This window comes from Panthera uncia, chromosome D1 (genome assembly GCF_023721935.1).
Source record: "Panthera uncia isolate 11264 chromosome D1, Puncia_PCG_1.0, whole genome shotgun sequence".
In the NCBI taxonomy this organism is placed as follows: domain Eukaryota; kingdom Metazoa; phylum Chordata; class Mammalia; order Carnivora; family Felidae; genus Panthera; species Panthera uncia.
Window position 1 is genome coordinate 86344996 of NC_064808.1, and position 21377 is coordinate 86366372.

At 49.0% G+C, this 21377-nt stretch overlaps 1 protein-coding gene across 3 annotated transcripts in view; it reads right to left on the reverse strand.

Annotated features, from left to right (window-relative positions):
- The window catches only part of FLI1 (Fli-1 proto-oncogene, ETS transcription factor), a 129960-nt gene that overhangs the window by 41841 nt on the left and 66742 nt on the right, over positions 1-21377 (reverse strand). For all 3 annotated transcript variants that reach the window (XM_049654507.1, XM_049654516.1, XM_049654501.1), the window contains 2 exons: positions 13485-13696; positions 2703-2857 (listed from right to left, as the gene is read on the reverse strand). In XM_049654507.1, coding sequence (XP_049510464.1) covers positions 2703-2857; positions 13485-13696 — 367 coding nt within the window. The remainder of the gene's footprint in view (positions 1-2702; positions 2858-13484; positions 13697-21377) is intronic.

Consider the following 21377-nt stretch of genomic DNA (forward strand, 5'->3'; position numbering starts at 1 on the left):
GGGGCCTACCGTGTGCCAGCTGCCTCACACGGCCCATGGCTCACGCATCTAGAAAATCCAGCAAAATGGCTTTTGTCTTCATTTTACAGATTGCAAGAAGAGTTTGGAAAGGTTAAGTCCCCAGCTCAAACTTGAGCCTTCCCAGGACTTCACTTGGTGGAGGGGGTGGGTCCTCCTGACCCAAAGCCCCTCCTCTTGCCTTCCCACCTGTGAGTTGTTCTGCAATAGCAGAGCTCCTCCTAACGCTTCATTGTACAAGTCTATATGCATCTCTCTCCCTCCCTCCCTCTCTCTCTCTCTCTCAACAATTTCTTGGTTTGTTGACCTCTTTTACTCTCCAGAAACAACTAGGCATGGGCCACTGGGAAATGGAAATATTCTGTACCATTTCAGAATTCTAAAGGAAAACGGCACAGGTGGGCAATGGATTACGCAGCATTTTTATTTCATCTGATCTCCTTTGCTTCATCCTGACTCCTCACTTTTAGTGTTTGAGGCCTCAAATTCGATTTTACACCATGTATTTAATTTATTTTAATATTTCCACTCTTGCTTTGGGCTCTATCACAATATTATTTCTCTCCCTTTACAGCACAATGAATTCTAAAGCTTCCACTCTGGATCATGCTAAACTCTTCCAAATGTATTTCCTGGATGATTTAGTCCTAGTTTCTTCCCATCTGAACCTGAAACTGGTGATTAACCAGAGCCCTCGTTTATACTTGTCTCAAAATCTCCACCATAAATTCAATCAGTTGTTTCACAAATGTTTTATTGCCTTTATTTGTGGACTTGCCCAAATGCAACTTTCCCTCATGTCCAGGCGGCTGGCCTGGAGGAAGCCAGAATGTCTGATGATAATGTTGAAAGATCTCACCAGAGGGAAAGTAATGAATTAAATCCATAGCCAGCGAATTCATTGCAAGAAAGGCTTTGAAAACCCTTTGATAAGAATTCACACTATTTTCACCATTACTGCTATCATTATTATTACCTTGGTCCACTGAAGACTGACATTTTGATATTCCTTTTGGAAGTATTTCAACACCAACTCAGAGTGAAAGGGTCAACCAAGCAGCCTGTCTGTTTGCCCCTCTCTCCTCCCAAAAGTGACTACAAAAATGAGATGGCATCCATATTTGGTTCAGAGACAATCTCTGATGCCCTGACTCTACAGAGCCCAAGAGTGCCTTCCCACGCTGGCCACTGTTTGGCAAAACAGGGCAGTCTGATGCCAGATGTGCAAAGGCCCGGCGAAGCTTGGCTTTGCTTAGGGGAGAGCAGTGAGATCCCCACCCTGTCTGCATTATCGTTCCTTCATTGTCTGCTTCTTTTGATGAGAAGGGAGGAACACGGTTTTCTTGGACCTTACAAATGCACCTGAGCTAAACATTCCTGGTGTCTGAGGGAGGGAGAGAGGGAGGGGATCAAACGTTAAATGATATAAGTAGTATAATGTAGAGAAAGCAGTTAAATGCGCCCGGCATCTGGAAAGTGCTCAGAAAATAGGAACTACTCTCCCTCCTCCTGTGTGAAGCCGCGTGCTTGTGGAAAAGGGAAACTCAAAAAAATCCTTTATGAATAGTTTTCAGGTCCTGCAGGGCACAGAAAAATTCCTATTTTCCCAGCTCCTCCTGCCTCCCTGGGTCCCACACTTCCCACCCTCTGCCACCTTGAGTTTGGCCCGGCGCGCAGGGATGCTACGCGGCCATAGTCTTACGAGATGGTGAGACACGGCGTCCCATGGAAAATAAATACAAAAGGGCGTAGGAAGGAGAGGCTCATTACAAAACCATGCCTTCTAGGCCAACAAGCAAATTCCTTTGCACTACCTCAAAGAGATATCTAATCCTTTGCCCTCAGACACCACGGCACTTACACTTTTGCAAATGGAAGGGGTTGTGCCTTTTTGGTCATGTTATTTTGGTAAGATTAGTTTTAATCCCTGCCCTGTAATTCACTCTGCTTAAGATTTGGACGTTCTCGCTCCTTCTACCTGGCACCGACTCTACCCGCTGCAGTTTTCAAACCCCCTTTCTGACCAGGCTGCTGAGCTAGCTGGTCTAGCTGAGGCAGAGCATCCGGCCAATGGACGGAAGGCTTGAACAATGATTTTATTTTCTACAACCAAACAGCACCAATACCTAGGAAAAATAGGCTATTTTTACATAATGACATAACTTGCTGCACACGTTAAGGCGCTCCATTTGTTAAATATAGTTATTTCTATTTTGAAACGAAGAGAGCTGGCTGTAATTTTGGAAAGGTGGAAGCTTGCAGATGCCAGGAAGTACTGCCTGATGGACATGACAGACCTCTGAGGCCACTCTTCTCCTTAAAGGCAAGGGCGGGCCCGTCCAGGAGTTTCTGGGACTCCTTCTGGTTTCAGACGGCCTTGCCTCTGCCCTCTTGGCAGTCCTCATCCTGTGGTACTGTGTCCTGAGGTCGAGTCTATGACGTGACCTGTTTGAGGGTGGGCTCCCGGCACCTGCCCTTCAGGTTGCTGGTGACACTTGGGACACTATCTTGAAGGACAGTGGGAAGGAAGGTGAGGAAGGTAGCTCTCCTAAGTCAGCACTTCCATAGCGAATAGGGTATCAGGTAAAGCTTCAGATGCCCAACCGGGACAAGCCCGCCCTCCCACTACTAGCCCAGAAAAGTGAGGGCACGGATGCCAGCCGGCAGCCTGGTTCCCAAAGTACCTGCGGGGACGATGACCCTCCTCTCGTTGGTGGTCATGTTGGGAGGAGGGGGGCCGTTCTTCTCGTCCATGTAGCTGTTGTAGTTCATGGCGTTGGACTCGCTTCCACCAACTAGCTTGCTGCATTTGCTAACACTGCAGTCCACTGGAGACTCCCTGAGGCGAGAGGACACAAAGCCCAGAGGAAGTCATCACTCCGGCTGCCATCAGCACAGCGTGGGCAGACAATCATGGCGCCATTTCCCAGCCCCACTTGGTGCAACGCTGCTGCTGCCTTATTTCTATCCTCCACGCCACCACCAGGGTTTTCAAATCCCAGCCCAATCCTATAATTACGGCACTTAAAAACTTTTGGCAGCTCCCTACTGGCCTCAGACTAGAGTCTGGACTTCTCAGGACCGCATCACAGCCCTCCCAATCTGACGGCAGCTGACATTTTTAGCCTTGTTGCCAGGCAACCTGTGCTCCAACAGCACTTGCCCTGGCCTTGGCCCCCAGGTAGGCCTCCGCCTCCCACCCCCACCCTAGCACTCTGTTTCTGCCATGGTTCTAGCTCTGGTCACGCTGGGTGATTGTTAGCTTAGCGGGTCCTCTTCCCCCGCTGGATTGGGAGTTTCCTGAGAGATTGACAGGACTTCCTCCTTTAAACCTCAACGTCTTACGTAGTGCCTTCTATAGGAGACGAGTGATCAATGTTTGCTGAGTGAAGTATTTCTACTGCACATATATGATTTTGATGCATTTCTTGTACCCGGTTCTATTTTAACTTCCCAATACCCATCCAATGGTTCATATCTCCTCTTTATGGTTAAGGAAACTGAGAGGTGAGGTGACTGGCCCAGGGTCACACAGCTAGTGTGACCTGAGCAGGACTCAGGTCTTCGGTGTTAAGCTTTCCCATCAAAACACCCATATGGGCGCGCCTGGCTGGTTCAGTTGGTAGAGCATGTGATTCTTGATCTCTGGGTCCTGAGTCTGAACCCCACGTTGAGCATAGAGTTTACTTTATTTTTTCATTTTTTTAATGCTTATTTTCAGAGAGAGAAAGAGTGCGAGGAAGGGAGGGACGTAGGGAGAGGGAGAGAGAGAATCCCAAGCAGGCTTCATTCTGTCAAGAACAGAGCCTGACGTGGGGCTTGATCCCCTGACCCTGGGATCATGACCTGAGCCAAAATCAAGAGTTGGATGCTCAACCAACTGAGCCACTCAAGCACCCCTATTTTTTCAAATTAATTTATTTATTTTGAGAGACAGAGACAGAGAGAGAGAGAGCACAAGTGGGGGTGGGGGGGCAGAGAGAGAAGGAAAGAGAGAATCCCAAGAAGGCTCTGTGCTGTCAGCACAGAGCCCGACATGGGGCTTGATCCCATTAACCACGAGATCATGACCTGAGCTGAAAGAGTTGGTTGCTTAACCGACTAAGCCATGCAGGCACTCCACAGAGCTTACTTTAACACACACACACACACACACACACACACACACACACACACGGGCTGGTTGCTTCATGAAGAAGGAATAGAATCCAAAAACTTTAACCTGATAGAAAGGCTGTGGCCTTTGTGGCCTTTTGCAGCCCTGGGTGCCACGCTCACGGAAGAACCAGAAGGAAGTGCAAAAGGCAAAAGTCATCCAACTCCGTCTTGGTGTACGGAGCCCAGTTAGCACCTGATGTGTTGCAACATGGGTGCAGGGAGCCTGCTCCCTGGCGCCAGCTCAGCGATGAGCAGCCGTCTGGAGATCTAAGCCGACACTCCACTTGTGGCCACCCCGTGCCCAGGAGCGGGCCAGCAGAACGCTCCACATACCCCGCCAGCCCAGCATCGCGGCCCCTCCCAGGGTGCCTGGGGGAAGTGCGGTCCTGCCCTGCCCTAGCTTCCCTTCAGCCCCTCCGGCAGCAGCAGGACCAAAGGAGACAACTGGAAGGCCCTGGAGAGGCTGCAGCCGTGGTTGCACAGCACAGGAAGCATCGGACCTGGGAGACAGCCAGTTCTCTCAAGAGCTCCAAACCAGGCCTTCAGACCAAGGAGTTCAGATAAGGTTCAGATTACAGCTGCCCAACCTTGGGCCGCAGAATGACTCCAGGCTTCCCAGGGGCCTGGCCACTGCCCTCCTCACTCTGCTTTGGGCAGGGACCAACCATCATGAGGACTGAAGGAGCCAGGTCGTGCCAGATAGGGCCCCGCCCATCCCGCGGCCGGTGGCGGCACCTCCAGAGGCCTGGAGAGCAGTCCCTAACACAGAGGAAGGGAGTAACGGCCCGGGGTTGGGGGACGGGGGGAAGGGAGGGGGCAGGGGTGGGGGCTGGGGGCCCAGGCAGGGCAGAGGGGCCAGAGCATATCCAATAAAAGACAATTAAATGAATTTGTCTCTTAATCTGAAAGGAAAAAAATATTGAAGATCACTTATCATAGCTGGGAGATAAATGCTCCACTGAGATATTAGAAGTCAGACGGTAATTTTTTCCTGATGTCTTACAGAGGGGAACATGGGCTGAAAATGAAAATAAGATGTATAACTTACACATGTTAGAATTTAAGGTTTTACTATTCGCCTACTGTTTTTCCAGGCAGAGAACCAAGAACCAGCCATCAGAGCCCCAGATTGTTGAAGGTTTAATGTCCCCATGGCAGTCTGCGGAGAGGCAGTAGCACATCAGGGCTTTTCACCAGTTTGGCCCTTTGGCTTCTGCTGTTGAAGGACTTGGCCCATCCGGAAGCAGTCCCAGAAAGACCCTGGTCCTGTGTCTGAGCGGAGCTCTGGCCAAGCTCGCCGGGTCCCCCACCCTCCTCATGGCTAACCACAGGAAGGCGCGTGCGCGCACTCACACACACGCGCCCACGAGTACACACGTGCACACACACACAGACACGTGCACATCCCCAAAACACATGCACACACACGCCGCCGCGGCCTGGCGGCCTTTCCCAACATACTTGTCCACTGTGAAACAACCCAAGTGCAGTGGGAGTTTGCAGGATTAAGTTGGCCTTCAACCAAGGGAGCGACGTTTTCATTGGCTGGGAACCCCGTGGCAGAGGGTGGGGTGGCCAGAGCACGCGCTTCCTCTGCCGGATGCTTGAGTGCAAGGGCCGTGGGCAGGGGTGAGAGAACTTTCGGGGAGGAGGGCAACATCCAACTGGGGGCGGGCATGACGGAAGAGTGGGTGCTCTTCCATAGGCCGTGCCCCCCATCGGCAATATCAGGGAGACAAGATTCAAAAACTGATTTCCCCTGTCAGCTGGGCCGCTGGTGATTTCTGAGCTAAAAACTGACCTCTTGCCGTGCAGGGGTGAAAAGTCAGAGCCACAGAAATTGCCAAAGCGGAGCAACACTTTATGCCATAGCCACTGATGGCAGGGCCGGGCCTTGGCACCAGGAATATAGAAAAATAAATGCGAAAAGAGGAAACATTTGGTAAAAGGCACCTGGTGAAAAGAGGAGCCATGAGCCCTAAGATGAGCACCTGCCGGGAAGGTGGGTGCCCAGGTCACAGGATCGGCCGGCTCCCAGAAGAGGACATCAGAAGCATGGCCAGGACCAGGGTTCTCTTGCTGGGGTGACCACTGGGGGCCGAACAGTAGATGGAACCTCCATGTAAGTTCTCCTAGTTCTGCTTCCTCCTCGCTCCTTCCCCCCGCCCCTCTGGATGCACCTACTCCCTGGCAATACAAGGCAAGCTGTCTGGCCGCCCACTCGTGGGTGCTTCTCCTCTGGAATGAGGCCCTGTCCTCAGTCCCAGACCCCTCCGCTAGGGGGGCCCTCAGAGAAGCTTGGCATCACCCTGGACCACTACACTTGACCAGGCCAGCCCTCCTCTGAGTGCCCAGGGGGAAAAGGAAGGAGAGCCATGCCTTTAACCTCCGGCCTGCCACGCTGCCCTCCATTCTCAAGCTCTTGGGCGCTGAGTCTCCACCAGATAGCACACGCCTTACATGCGGCCATCGGGCTTGACAGCTACTGCCAAGGGTGGGTAACTGGCGAAGCCCAGCCTACAGGCTGCTCTCGGTGAGGCAGCTGGCGCCTGTGAAGAGGCCCAGTGAAAACAAGAGGGAGGGGGAGGGGCGCACGGATGGAGGGGAAGAGATCTGGCCACTCAGCTTGCCTGCACGGCTGCTGATTTGTATTGAGAACTGCACTTACAGCTGACGTGGGGTTGGGGCCCGCAGGCAGCTGATAGCACTAGGACAGGTGACGAGGGGGCCTGGGGTGGCCACTACAGAGCAGGAGGAGGTGCTGGCTCAAAGAGCATAACTCAGAGCATCTCCCTCTCAGGATGGCAGAAAGCCATGGCAGGGGAGGCCGCAGCAAAGGTGACATGGACCCTGCAAACTTGTCCTCTCTTTTCCCCTTGGGACATAAGCTCTTGACTCTTCCCGTTCTATTTTTGTGGGTTCAGTGAACACTGCTTTAAAAATACTGCCAGCGGGTTCCCAAAGTGCCTTGCAGGTGTTAAGCAATTTAAAACAAGGTGAGAAATCTTGGGTGTTTGGGTAAAAGAAGATTTCAAAGACTTCTCCTGAAGACAACCCCTTTAGACTATGGCAGATGTCTTCTATGTTTGCAAGTGACATATTGGATAAAGGGTTAGTATCCAAAATCTGTAAAGAACTTATCAAACTCAACACCCAAAAAACAAACAATCCAGTGAAGAAATGGGCAAAAGACATGAATAGACAACTTTCCAAAGAAGACATCCACGTGGCTAACAGACACATGAAAAGATGCTCCACATCACCCATCATCAGGGAAACACAAATCAAAACCACAACGAGATACTACCTCACACCTGTCAGAGTGGCTAAAATGAACAACTCAGGCACCAACAGATGCTGGTGAGGATGCGGAGAACGAGGAACCCTCTGGCACTGCTGGTGGGAATGCAAGCTGGTGCAACCACTCTGGAAAACTGCATGGAGGTTCCTCAAAAAATTGAAAATAGAGCTACCCTACGACCCAACAACTGCACTGCTAGCTATTTATCCAAGGGATACAGGTGCGCTATTTCAAAGGGGCACATGCACCCCCATGTTTATAGCAGCACTATCGACAATAGCCAAAGTGTGGAAAGAGCCCAAATGTCCATACACTGATAAATGGACAAAGAAGATGTGGTATCTATCTATCTATCTATCTACAGCGGAATATTACTCGGCGATCAAAACGAATGAAATCTTGCCATTTGCAACAGTGTGGATGGAGCTAGAGTGTATTATGCTAAGTGAAATAAGCCAGTCAGAGAAAGACAAATATCACATGGCTTTACTCATATGTGGAATTTAAGATACAAAACAGAGGAACATATGGGAAGGGAAGCAAAAATAATATAAAAACAGAGAGGGAGACAAACCGTAAGAGACTCTTAAACACACGGAACAAACTGAGGGTTGCTGGAGGGGTGTTGGGTGAGGGAAAGGACTGAAAGGGCAAGGGGCACTGAGAAGGACACTTGTTGGGATGAGCACTGGGTGTTATATGTGAGTGAGGAATCACTAAATTCTTTTCCTGAAACCATTATTACACCAGATGTTAACTAACTTGGATTCAAACTTTTTGAAATAAATAAATAATTTTAAAAAATATATCTATATACAGCAAAACAAAACAAAACACAGACCTCTTCTCTACCTTCCCATTCAACCCAGAGCAACTCAGAGTGCACCCCGTGGATCCACAAGTCTGTGGCCCAGGCTGGCTGTCCATGGATCCTCTGTATTCACACAGTTCCTGCGAAGTCTCAAAGGCCACCCAAACCACACAGTTGCGTTAGGACCTATCACGTGTGTCTCCCATGTGATGTTAATGCTGTGCAACAATTAAGCAAATCTGCGTTGTCTTTAGGATTTCTGTAGGATCCGTGCACAGGCGTGTGCCTATGACTTGTTTTTAAAAAGAAATACACAGTGGGTTAAGAGCAAACTTCAAGAAGAGAAAAAAAAGTCATCCATAATATAGCCATCACCCTAACCCCATAGCTAGTTTCATCTCCATACAGGATAGGTGCTCACAGCTTCTCCGGAACCCCGAGGACAGCTTCCCACCCAGGTTATGTGTGACATTTCCATACTGCAGGGTTCAGAACTTCAGGAAGCACCTTAGGAAGGTGTTTTGCAGTCACAGAGGCAGAAGTTAACAGGGTGTGTGAGGCCGATCTTCCTGTAGGTGGAATGTGAAGTCTCTACGTGTCTCCTAAGAGCATCCAGATCCTCCTGGCCAGTCCCATAGGGGAAGTCAGGGTAGACTAACACCGACTCAGATTCTGTGTTCCAGGCACATGAGCCAAGCAGGTCCTTGCATTTCTCCTCCATAAAATACTATTCTCTCCTTCACGGGCTGTTTTCCCCAATCCCTCTGGGTGAAGCAGGATGCGGCTGACAGTTATTTGCAGACCACAGCTTGGGGTCAAGTTGCTGAAGCCTACACAGAACCTATATGGGCCATGCTGTTTCAAGAACAACTCACTCTAGCAGATTCAGCCACAACAGGAAGATGTGGAGAAAGAGAGCCAACCTCCCACAACACGGGCAAGCTAGGCTTTCTCTGAGCAACCCAGACCTCAATCTCTCCACTTGATTCCGAGCCAAATGACTTAATGCTGGGATGAAAAGCAAGAAAGGCATTATAGCTTTAGGTACAGAGAACACCTCCTCCAAAGACACAAATACCTATGGGTATTCCAATAAGCATGAAGTAACTTGGAAAACCCAAGTTATCAGAGACTATGGAGGGAATCGTGGGATGGTCCAAAGCATTCTAACTCAGCGCTGTCCAGTTGAAGTAGAGTGTGAGCCACACACATAAATTTCCATTTTCCAGTAGTCGCATTTTTAAAATAAAAAAAAAACAGGTGTAATGAATTTAAAAATATATGAAAATATATTAGTATATGAACTCACTACAACCAAAAGATTATCATTTCAACATCATCAGTATAAAAAATAATTAATGAGCTATTTTACTTTATCCCCCCCCCCGCCCCCACTAAGTCTGTGAAATCTGGTGTGCATTTTAGATCTCGAGCACATGTCAGTTTTGGATTAGCCACACTTCAAGGGCTCAGAAGCAGCGTGCGGCTAGTGGCTACTGCCTTGGACACCACAAATCTGGTCCATGAGCCAAGAGACCCCAAATGGGGTCAACACACAGGGTTGAGGATGAGAGATTTAAATCACCTGGCATCTATCTCATCGTGTCATTTCTTCTTTGCATGATCAAATAGTAGAATCTATCCTCAGCAAAGACGTTTTTCTGAAAACCCCTGCTCCCTGCTGCCCACCAGGCCAGCTTACATGTGGGCTCCTGGAGAATATTTACGAGGTGCTGGCAATGGCCGTCCCTAGCCTGCGTGGCTCCGAGAGCCCACGGTATCTTCTTTGTTCCCCCAGGGTGAGTGAGACTCCATCCATCTTTCTGAACCTACTCTATCACCTGCGGACGGTCGGGGTCAGGACAGGCAAATCAAAAGCAGGGGCTGCTTTGTGCGACCAGAGCCACGTAAATACCACGTCTGTTCTTTAGAGGTGTTCACACAGCTCTCCTCCAGCTGGCTTCTGGTGTGACTGCAGCCAGGGATGGCTGACAAGTGGGTCCTGAAACTCGATTTCCTTGCCCCAGATTAATAGGTCGGAATGCCCTGCGGGGGAGTGAGAGGTCAGCTCGACAGTGTGGCCTCCCCCTGAGCACAGATGCAGGCTCTAGCCGAGGCAAAGTGGGCAGACCTTGGTTTCTGTCCTGGCTTGTACACCATGACCCATATGGCTTTGAAGAAGTATCTTCACCATTGAGTCTCGTCAGCCACGCATTCACTCACTCATTCATTTAACAACTCTTTCTGGAGCACGGATCAGGTGACAGGCATTGCTCAGTAAACAAAACGAGGCCCTGCCTGCATTTTAGTGAGGGATGTGATACGAGTCAGGAAGAGCTAAGAAGACCTAAGAAGGCAAAGAGTGACAGGTGCTGTCTTAGAGCAGGCGGTGAGGGAGGTCTGCTGAAAGGTGACATTCAGGCACAGAGACCTGAAACAAGTGGGAGAGAGAGTCCTATGACTTGATGGAGTAGGAATGCTCCAGAAAGAAGGAATACAGGCATGAGACTCTGGGGCAAGAGAGTGCTTGGGGTCCAGAGTCTTGTGTGGCTGGTGCGGAAGGAAGGAGGGAGACAGGAAGGAGAAAATGAGTTTCATAGAAATGGGGGCCAGGTAGAAGACTTTGGGTTTTGTCACAAGGCAGTAAAGGATTTTGAGCAAGAGAGTTAAGTATTCTGAAAGGATGGGGTGTCTGGATGGCTCAGTTGGTTAAGTGACCGACATCTACCCAGGTCATGATCTCATGTTCGTGGGTTCGACAGCAGAGAGCCTGCTTCAGATCCTCTGTCTACCACCCCCCCCCCCACCGTCTCAAAAATGAATAAACATTAAAAAAATAAATATTCTGAAAGGGTTAGTCTGAAGAACAGACTTTAGGAAAGCAAGCAGAAGCGAGGACAACAGGGGGCAACTGAGGCAGCCTAGAAGGACAGGTGCTGCCTGTCTGGGTTGGGGCGGGGCAACAGAGGTGAGCAGTGGTTGGGATTCAGGCTACAACAGACCAAAGACTCTCCAAGGGTGGAATCTGGATTTTCAATAAGCATCAGGAAGGTCCTGTGGTTGGGCCAGTTTGGGAAGTATTGCTGAATCGCCTTCCTTGCTGCCAGGCTGAGTGCCGGCAGAAATTGGACCAGGAGCCCAAAGGCACAATGTACAGGGAGGGAGGGAGCAGAGAGGTGGCCCACAGGCCAGGAATCAGAAAAGCCCAGCTCTGGTGCCAGATTTGCCTCCTCTAAGTCCTCAGACAAGGCGTCTACCACTCCCCGCCCCCAAAAGCCCAATTTGCCTTCAAATGTCAAAATGTAATGGCGACATCTACCTCACGGGATCATGGTGGGAAGCAAACCATAAGATAATATGGAAAAATATTTAACAAACGATACCCTCCGTCCACTATGAGGGGCTCACTATCCTTATTATCTGTGTGGAGAGATGCTCATGTGAGGGACTCCTGGCTCAGAACCTCCGGGCCTTCCTAGAAGGCTAGACTCTGGGAAGGCGGCTGTGATTCCGGTGACTGGTTCTGGTTACTGGGATTGGAATGTGGAAGGGCTGGGGGTTCCCACAGGCGAGTCGGAGACCAGGGATTGTCTGGGGGAGGTCTCCTTCCCAGCTGCACACTCGCCCCCTTCTCTCTCCTTCTGTAGACTTGTTTCCTTACCGACCTCATCCGCTTCTAGTGAAAACTCTCTAGAGATGATGCCCAAACCTACATTCCAGCCCCCAAATATTATCTGAGCTTTAGTTTCCAAGGCCTAGTAGACATTTTTTAGCTGGATGTTCTACTGATTGCTCCCAGGAATCTCAGAGGGAACACTGACATCTCTTCCCAAAGCATTTCCTTTCCTATGTCCCCTGGATAACATCACCATCCTTCCTACAATCATCCAAGCTCCAGTCATTTTTTGTTCTTTCCTCTCATATACCCTCCAACCCCCAGAGACTTCAATGTTTGTCCATCTGAACCCTGCTAATTATCCCTTTGACGTGTCCTTCATGCATGTACTTCTTTTTATTTCCCTAATTATTAAAGTCGCTCAAATTCAGAACTTTGTAATCTCTTACCTGAGATATTTCACTACCTTCTTATCTTTCTGAGGCTCCCTTCCCCACCGCTGTATACAAAGACCCTCAGTTCTGTAAATGAAGCTCTGAAGACAGCAAATGTCAAGTCTACGCTTAAAGTCAGTGTCTGCATACAGAATAAATTCCATATTTTCTTAGCCTGCCATTCAGGGCCCTTCATTAATTTTCATTTTTATCCCCTTGTGCTATAGGCCCATTGACTTGCCCGATAGTTCATGAATGAGACTAATATTTTCTCTCTTTTTTGCTCATGAGGATCACTATCACTGTGGAGCACTTTCTGAGTCCCAAGCACTGTCTTGGGTCCTTCCTCCACAGCATCAGACTTAACCATCGGGACAAGCCTATGAAGAAGCAGATCCTCTAGTCCTGTTCTAGGAAAGAGGCAGCTGGTGATCAGACAGCTAGATAGCTTGTTCAAGGGCAGAGCCGGGAATGAAGTCTGGGCTACCTGTCCTCCCGGCATGCCCTTCCTTGACCCTCTGATTCTTCTCTCCTTGGGCTCTCTTCCCTGCATTTCCACAAGAACAGTCTTACTGCCCTGGGCACCACCAAGTTCAACTACACTTTCCAAGTGTGATGTGTCCTCCCTTGCTCAGTGAGACCATAGATGGGCTCACCTCTGTCGTCACTTCTGGACTTTTCCCGTAAGGGTGGTTTGGTCACCTTTGCTCTAGTAAGACCCACCCAGAGGGGTCATGTTTCTTCAGCAGGTCAGGGAGGGTAGGTTCTCACTAGGGCTTCCCCAAGAGGGGCTCTACCTGGGCCTGACACACAATAGGTGTTCCACAAGTATCGGCAGAGGGCCGTTGAGTCTGACTCTGACCTGGCTGTTGAGGGCTGTACTAAGACTTAGAGAGCCAGGTGGGCTCAGAAGCCAGTAGGGCTTCCTGGCCCTACTCTACTCCCAGCCCTCAGTTTTATAGCCTTCTCTTGTCTCAGCTTTCTAGGGACTGACTCAGGCTCCCTGGCCCAGCACCAGCAGCCACTTCGGTCAGATCCGCTTGACTCAGACACCTGGGGAGCAAGCATGCCTCAAGCCTCCACCAGCCCCTCACCTGGCAGCTGGCCGCACCTACCCCTGGAGCTGCACAGGCCTGGTGGGCTTACCTGGATCCATTCATGTGGTCATACTCCCGCTTGACATTGACCCTCACCGGCTGATTAATCCATTCCTGCTGCGGCGGGAGGGGGTTGATTTTGTGGGGCTGGCCATAGTCAGGACTCCCTGAGGCGGTCATGTCGGCCTTGGGGAGATGGGCCGCCGCTCCGTAGGCAGAGTCGAAGAGGGACTGGTCGTCGCTCACCACCGACAGAGCCTCCTGGAGGGTCAGAGAAGGAGACGGAAAGCCCAGTGTCAGTTCATCCAGGGTTACTCTTCACCTCCTCTCCCTCTGAGCTGGCAGGGTGGCCCAGGGCTGCCCCAGGCGGTTGCCCAGGTCGCTGATTGACTCACACTCTGGGGGGCTGTTTATTCCTACGCAAACTCCACGGGTTCTCTGAAGGTTATCCCGGGTGAGGAGGGAGTTTGGGCAGTGGAGTGGGGAAGGAGGAGCCATAGGAGCACGTCCACTGTTGTGTCTGCAGAAAGGTGGGCGGGGAGCCAGAGGCCAAGAGGGGTGGTCACACAGCGTGCACGTGCAACGTTCCCGTGGCACTTGAATGCCAAGCTCTGTCGGCCATAAGCAGAGAGGCCTCTGAGCAGCTGTGTGGAGCTGTCAGGCTGGAGGGGGATATGAAAGTGAGCATTTACTTTATAGGTGAGGCCACTGAGACCCACCCAGAGAGGTTAACTATCCAGCCCAAGGTCACACAGGGGAAGGGTGGGGCCCAGGGCTGTGGCTGCATCTAATTTCAGTTTCCTTATCTGTAAACAGGAATAAGAATAGCTTTTTCAGAGCTGATAGGTGGGTTAAGTGAGAAAAATCGTGGTACATACAGGTGTCTGGCTTGTAAGAAACAAGCAGCAGTTTCCGCAGGGGTTCCCCAGGGTGTGCTGGTGTATCTTACAGATATCCATGATTCAACTGGGAGGCTGCCTGCCTCTTGGGGACAGCGCTCTGTCATGCTTTCTTGCCTGACTCCTAGAGAGGATAGCTTCCTGTCTTAATCTGATGATTCAGTTTGCCCAGGAACGAGGGCAGAATTTCAGCTCTGTGGATGGGGGCAGTCGAGGAGAGGCCCTCTGCAAGACCCTCAGTCTTCCCGCTCATACCGTCCCATTGCCCGGAGGAAGTCTGGCTTGTGGATGCCTGAATTGCGAAAGAAAGCCTTGCACTTTGCAGAGGTCGCCTACCAGCCAAAGCACCACCATAGGATTCTCCCACTATTCCAACTCACATCACATCACGGACCGGGGTGTGAAAAATCACTGTATCGCATAATCACACCAAAGTAAGGGGACCGCTTTGCAGAAAAGAAGGACACAATCTAGAGGGCAGGATTATTTTACAATGTGTATAATCTACAATTACACAATCTATAATTATGAAGAGGAGATGGAATAATATATGACAAGTATCTAGAACAGCTTCTGGCAGGGTGCCTGGGAGGCTCAGTCGGTTAAGTGTCTGACTTTGGCTCAGGTCATGATCTCACAGTTCATGAGTTCGAGCCCCGCTTTGGGCTCTGTGCTGACAGCTGGGAGCCTGGAGCCTGCTTCGGATTCTGTGTCTCCCTTTCTCTGTCCTTCCCCAGCTCACACTCTGTCTCTGTCTCTCAGAAAATAAATACACATTTAAAAAAAGAGAACAGTATCTGGCATATAGTGACCCCCAATAAATGTTAGCTCTCATGATTACTGGTGTTCAAGTAAAGATTCTCTCAAACTACTTGTTATGGGGTCAATCATTCCCTTAAATTCACATGTTGAAGCCCTAACTCCAATACCTCAGAACCAGACTGTATTTGGAGCAAGGGCCTCTAAATAGGCCTGATTCCGTTAAAATAAGACCTTTAGGATGGGCTCAATCCAGTCTGACTGGTGTCTTTAGAGTAGAATTGTTGGACACCCAGAGTCCCCCATGTGGAGAGGCAGCAAGCCATCTGCAAGCCAAGGAGAGAGCCCTCAGAACCCACCAGCACCCTGATCTTGAACTTCCAGCCTCCAGAACTGTGAAAAAACAAATTGCTGTTGCTTTAGCCACCCAATGTGTGGTGTTTTGTTACAGCAGCCCCAATAGCCACCTTTACGTAAGCCCTCCCTACACTTGTCAAATTACAGGCTGTTCCACCAGCTAAAGTCACTGAAGTCGCTGCTTCTCCCGGGGCCATTCTCAACCCCAGCAGGACAGCCACATTTCAAAGAAAAAGGCTCTTCTGTGGCTGTTTCCTGCTGGGATCAGGGAAGAATTACTGGAACACACTCCAGGAAGTCTGCTTCTGCACCAGAAGGCTTTGGATAGTGTAGATACGGTCAGAGATGGCAGTTTCAAAGCTGAGCTACCTACACAATATTGAAAGGCTCCCGTCCCCCAAATAAGTGAGTGTTCCTTGATTCAGACCTAAAATACGCTGGGATCCTTGCTCGTTTTCCAACTAGTGCCCTTGTGTCGGGCTCAGAGAAAAGCTGTGCTGCCTGGAACCACTGTCTTATGGTTATTATATCCATTCTCCATGTCAGTTAGGGATCAGACCTGCCTTTGTATCCCACACCAGTTTTCAGTTGTCATCCAGGCCCACAGTGTTACGGTTCCAAGTTGAAAGGTGTGACACTGTAATCTTCCAGATAGTTCAGCATGAGTCCCTGAAATTCCTAGGGTTCTATACTAGGAGCAGAGATGACATTACCACCACCTAGGACCCATAAATGTGCTTTTGGTGACAAAGGTGGAGAACACTCACCAGTTCTGCTGGAAAAAGAGACTACGTTTAAGGAATCATGTTAATCGTACCACAGGGTATTGTCTTCTACTGTGGAGAGCGGCTTTATGCTCCGTCATGCACAAATCTTGGAGTTTCCAATTACAGAATTTCTCATCTCCCATCTTCTAGGGGAGAAGAAATTCAAGGAAGGAGGCCTAGGAGGCAGGACTGGGGATAGTGATGCTCTGGGGAAGCATGAAAGATCTCTCTCATCATTAGCCCCAAAGATGGTGGGCCAGGAAGCAAGAGAAAGTAGGGTTTCAAGTCCAAGGGGGCCACGCAAGGTGTCAAAACCAAGGTTCGAAGCAAAGATTGCAACAGAAAACAGATAAGACAAGTTGGGGGTTCTGGTGGCAGACCGTGGAGAGACTTCTTAAGGAAATGAGAATACAGACTTACAGGACAAAGTGTAGGTGTAGTAAAGGGCACAAAACCTGTCCGAACTCATTTTGAAAAGTAGCTCACAATCAATGGAAACTCCAGTCAAGTGGCAACATCACAGGACAAGAGATCTCTGATCTCCTCCAGAACAACTGTCGCTCCTCCTGTCTGACTTGTCTGCCTCCAGGCACGTGTGCCTTCCCAACGCCTGTCTTCGTCGGGCTCTTTCCACTATGACTACACACACTTGTATTCTCTGCCCTCATTCAGCCCACTTTGCGCACGGAGCTCCCTTGAAAGTCACAAATACATCCTGCCACAATCCCTGCTCCGATACCTCCCAGAGCTCACTCCATGTTGACCATAGCAAATCTACTGTCATCTGCTTGTTTTCCCACAGCTCAGCTTGGCCCCAGATGTCCACCCTCACATTTCATGACTTCCCTCTCCCGCGACTCCTGCCCAGCGCTAACTGTTTCCACTGCTCCACTCAGCGGGCCCCACTCACATAACACTTCAAAGGTCCTTGGGCCGTGAGTACCCTTTCTTTGTACTTTCCACCTGCGCACATATCCGACGCTTCTCATTTTCTAAGGCAAACAAGATCTTCCTCACCCGTGAAATGTTCCCTGATAATGCCCTGTGACTCGTTTGAGCTTATGAAAGCCCAGCGAGAATACTGCGTGGGTAGGCGCATACACCCACACACGTACTCTCTCTCTCTGTCTCGCTGCCTCTTCCTCTCTCTCCCTCTCTGTTTTCTATTTCCAGTCATTGATAAGCAAAGGGCTTTTTTTATTCTTAGAACAGTATGGAGAAAAGAATTAGTGGTTGGGGGAGGCTGGGAAAAAGGAGTAAATGAAGGAAAACAGCTCCCTGTCTGGCCTGCTGGACTGAATTAAGAAGTCTACTAAGGGCAGGAGACCAGAGATGAGGGCCATTAAGTGGGAATAATAGATTTAGGCAGACTAGACCCCAAACAAGCTGATTTGAGATCCTGGTGGAAAATGAAAGCTGGGGAGGAGAACATTCTCACCATCTCTGAAAGGAACTAGCACCCTTTTGGCCATTCAAGGCTGGAGCTTTAGGAGCATCCCAAGACCACATCCCTTCTGACTGTATGATGGCGAACCTTCTCTGAGGCGCTCTAGTGGCAGTGGGCGCAGGGAGGGGGGACAGGCATAGAGGAAAAGGCAAAAACGGAACATGGCACTGGGCAACTGACTTGTGGCCAACAGACTTGTGTTAGGGACTCATGTCACGGTAAATGATATGGGTGTAGTGACGAAGGTGCCACTTTTACCACGTGAGGAGCTATGGAGCTGGCAGATACAGCTTTTCACATGAGCCTCTCTTGCTATCTTACGCATGTCTTATAAAGCTGTTTACTTTTACTTCAACCCCTAAAACTTTGAAAAGTTTATACATAAAACTCCTACTTATACTTAAAACTCTTCACAGGAAGGACTCGTTGGTCTTCATGAGCTTTTCACTGATGAATTGTTGATGAGAATTTCATTTGGGGATGATAGACTGAATTTAGAAAGAACTTCAGCACGAAAATTCACAAGCTATTCTCAGTGACGAAGTTCCTTCAGTTTTTAATGACCTCACTGTTTCTGTTGACTTTGGACAAGACACGGAAGACAAGTTATTCTTGTAAAGACTGTTGCGTCCAGGTTGCTTTAGAGCATGCTACATAAAAATTGACTTCAACGTGAAGAAGACAGAAAGCGTGGGATCCCTAACCCCTTGTGGTATTCAGTTCTATGGTTAATCCTCGGCTTAGTAATTAGATTCTGAAAAGCATCTTTCCTTTGCTAGAAAGACTAGGCCTGTAACTCAGGGTGCTCTGGGCCCTCAGTCACTGAGTCTTAGACCCAGAGGGAAGCACACAGTCCCTTGACTCCTACCACTTTAGTACCCTACTTGACCCATTTGCTGGAAAGCCCAGACAAGGGCAACTTGGAATGGCAGCTTGAGTTCAGAGCTAAGTGGATGGCCACACTTGTCCATAGAAATGCTGACCAAGCTGTGCTAACCTTCCTTCCCATGATCCCCTGCTGGCCCAGGGAGCCAGCAGAGGTATATGGCCAACGGGGCACTTGTCTTGATACGGGACTCTCCTTACCCAATTTGGGTGAGATGCCATTAGCACAACACTTATAATATTTCCTGCATTCTCATTATTGAAGATAGATCACAGCAGTCAATTATCATAACACATATTAAGCGCAAAACACTGTTTGTACGAGTAATCTGATTTAATCCTCTTAGCAATACTTAGCAATACTATGAGGGATGTGCTATTATTACCTCTATTTCTTCAGATGAGAAAATGGCTAATTCAGAGAAGTGAAATAACTTGCTCAAGTCACACAGCAAGTGAGTATGATCTGGGATTCAAATTCAGGTTTGCTGCCTGGGCACCTCCCAGGGAGACTATAAAGCACTTTGAGGGTACCTCTTGAGCTTATTGAGCACAATCTTTAAAGTTGGAGAGATATGACCTCGAATCTGAGCTCGAACAGCTGCTCACTTGCACACCACCTATTGTAGTTTATTTATACTCTATGAAGTTCGTTTCTGTATCCGTAGAATGGGGGATAATAACAGTACCTCACCTGCTTGATTCTGAATGAAGGTAACACGAGATAATGTAAGTGAATTTCCCAAATAGAGTGTCTAAAGTTCTTAGGACATAATAAGTACTCAAATCTAAAAGAAGCCCAATGCTGAGAGATGGCACTGGGACCCTGGTGTTGGAGTTGTGATGGAGGTGGTGGGGGCAGATAAAGCCAGAGATCTACCTCCTTCTCTCCTGTGTGGGTTACTTAGAAGTAATGGAAGTTGCCTAAGACTCAAAATTAGCAGGTTCAGAGATAATAGTTAGATTTTGAAATGCAAATTCCATGGGTTTCTGAACACACAGCCTACTTAGCTAATGTGTTTCCACTCTTCTTTTTCAGACTTCTAGGTGACACAGACAAGATTCTGTTAAATAGCCATTAGGGGTGCCTGGGTGGCTCAGTTGGTTAAGTGGCTGCCTTCAGCTCAGGTCATGATCTCACAGTTCGTGGGTTTGAGCCCCACATTGGGCTCTGTGCTGACAGCTCAGAGCCTGAAGCCTGCTTCAGATTCTGTGTCTCCCTCTCTCTCTCTCTGCCCCTCCCTCACTCATGCTCTGTGTCTCTATCTCAAAAAAAAAAAAAATTAAAAAAATTAAAACAAAATAGCCATACAAGTGAGGAGAAGAGCCATTTACTGCTGAGATAATCAAAATAGTAGGTGGCTACTCGTATTGCCATTCATACGTCGTATACGCAATAAACATCAGAAAAATGCCAGTAGGTCTGTGAGTTCACTAAAAACAACAACAACAAAAAAACCTTTACTTTGGAATTTGTCATATGTATTTTCTTCTTTCTTTCTTTCTTTCTTTCTTTCTTTCTTTCTTTTTTTTAAATACTAGCAGATGTATCTTCCCAAAATTTATTTTCCTTAGATTAAGGCAAATGTTATTTCCCATGTGCCTGTCAGTTGGGTGATAGGGGACTGTGGTCAGAGCGTTGCCACATGATGGCCTGGCTGATATCGATGATGAGCAAACAATTGCATCTCTGAAAAAGCTTTGCTGAAGCAGAGTTGGAAAAGCCCCTAGCGTATCCAAAAAGAAAAAAAGGTTTAAGATGGGTCCAGAGAATCTCCCCATTCTTTTTTTTTTTTTTTTTTTTTTTTTTTTTTTTTTTTTTTTTTTTTTTTAGGTTTATTTATTTTGAGAGAAAGCTTGAGCAGGGGAAGGGCTGAGAGACAGGGAGAGAGAGGATCCCAAGCAGGCTCTGTGCGGTAGTGCAGAGCCTGACTCGGGGCTCAAATCCCTAGCTATGAGAGCATGACCTGAGCTGAAACCAAGAGTTGGGCACTTACCCGACTGAGCCACCCAGGCGCCCCAGATCTCCATTTTACTCAGGAATACGTGAAAGAAATTTTTGCTGTGGTCCCTCCCGTCCACAGGAAGAATGCACCCGTCATCCATAGTTATGAGTCAAATGGAGTCAGAGGAGGAAAGTCCCTGATGCCACCGTGGAGGGAGACCCTTTCCCTTGCTCACCCTTACAGTTAGGCTGAGTTTTTATGCTAGCCCAGGGGAATGACCTAAGACATGGGGTCCCAAGAAGCACGAATTCTACATTGTTTCCTCTCCCCTTATTTTCCCTCTCTCCTGTCCTGAACCCCTAAAGGACAGACTTCTGTGGCTGATGAGCTTTGCTCTAGGAGGGTGAAAGGATGTCAAAAGCAGTCACGCCAAGGTCCCTGCTGCTGCCCTCCTCGGCGGGTCCATTTGACTCGCAGACCAGGCCTCCGGAAAGCTGATCTCTGGGTCACTGCAGGGAGCACACAAGCTTTGGCTTTTTGTTACATTCTTTGCATAAAGACACGAAGTCCCCCGCTCTTGCCAGCCAGGGAGCATACACAATTCAGACAAGACCAAAATCCTCTGTCTTCATGGCTCTCGGAAATCAGCAGGCTCTGCTGCAGTGAGAGCATCCAGCTCCGGGCGGGGACCTCATCACAGCCACACTGAAATACCACGAGGAGGGGGTAGCGGCTATCAGTTCGTTTTCAAGCCTTTTGCTTCACTCTCTTCTCTACCTACTGGCCCGGCACCCACTTCTTGTTCATTATGTCGGTCCCACAGACGGACAAAGAGAAAAGAAGGCAAATTTTAAGACAAGTTGGATAAGGAGGAAGGGGGCA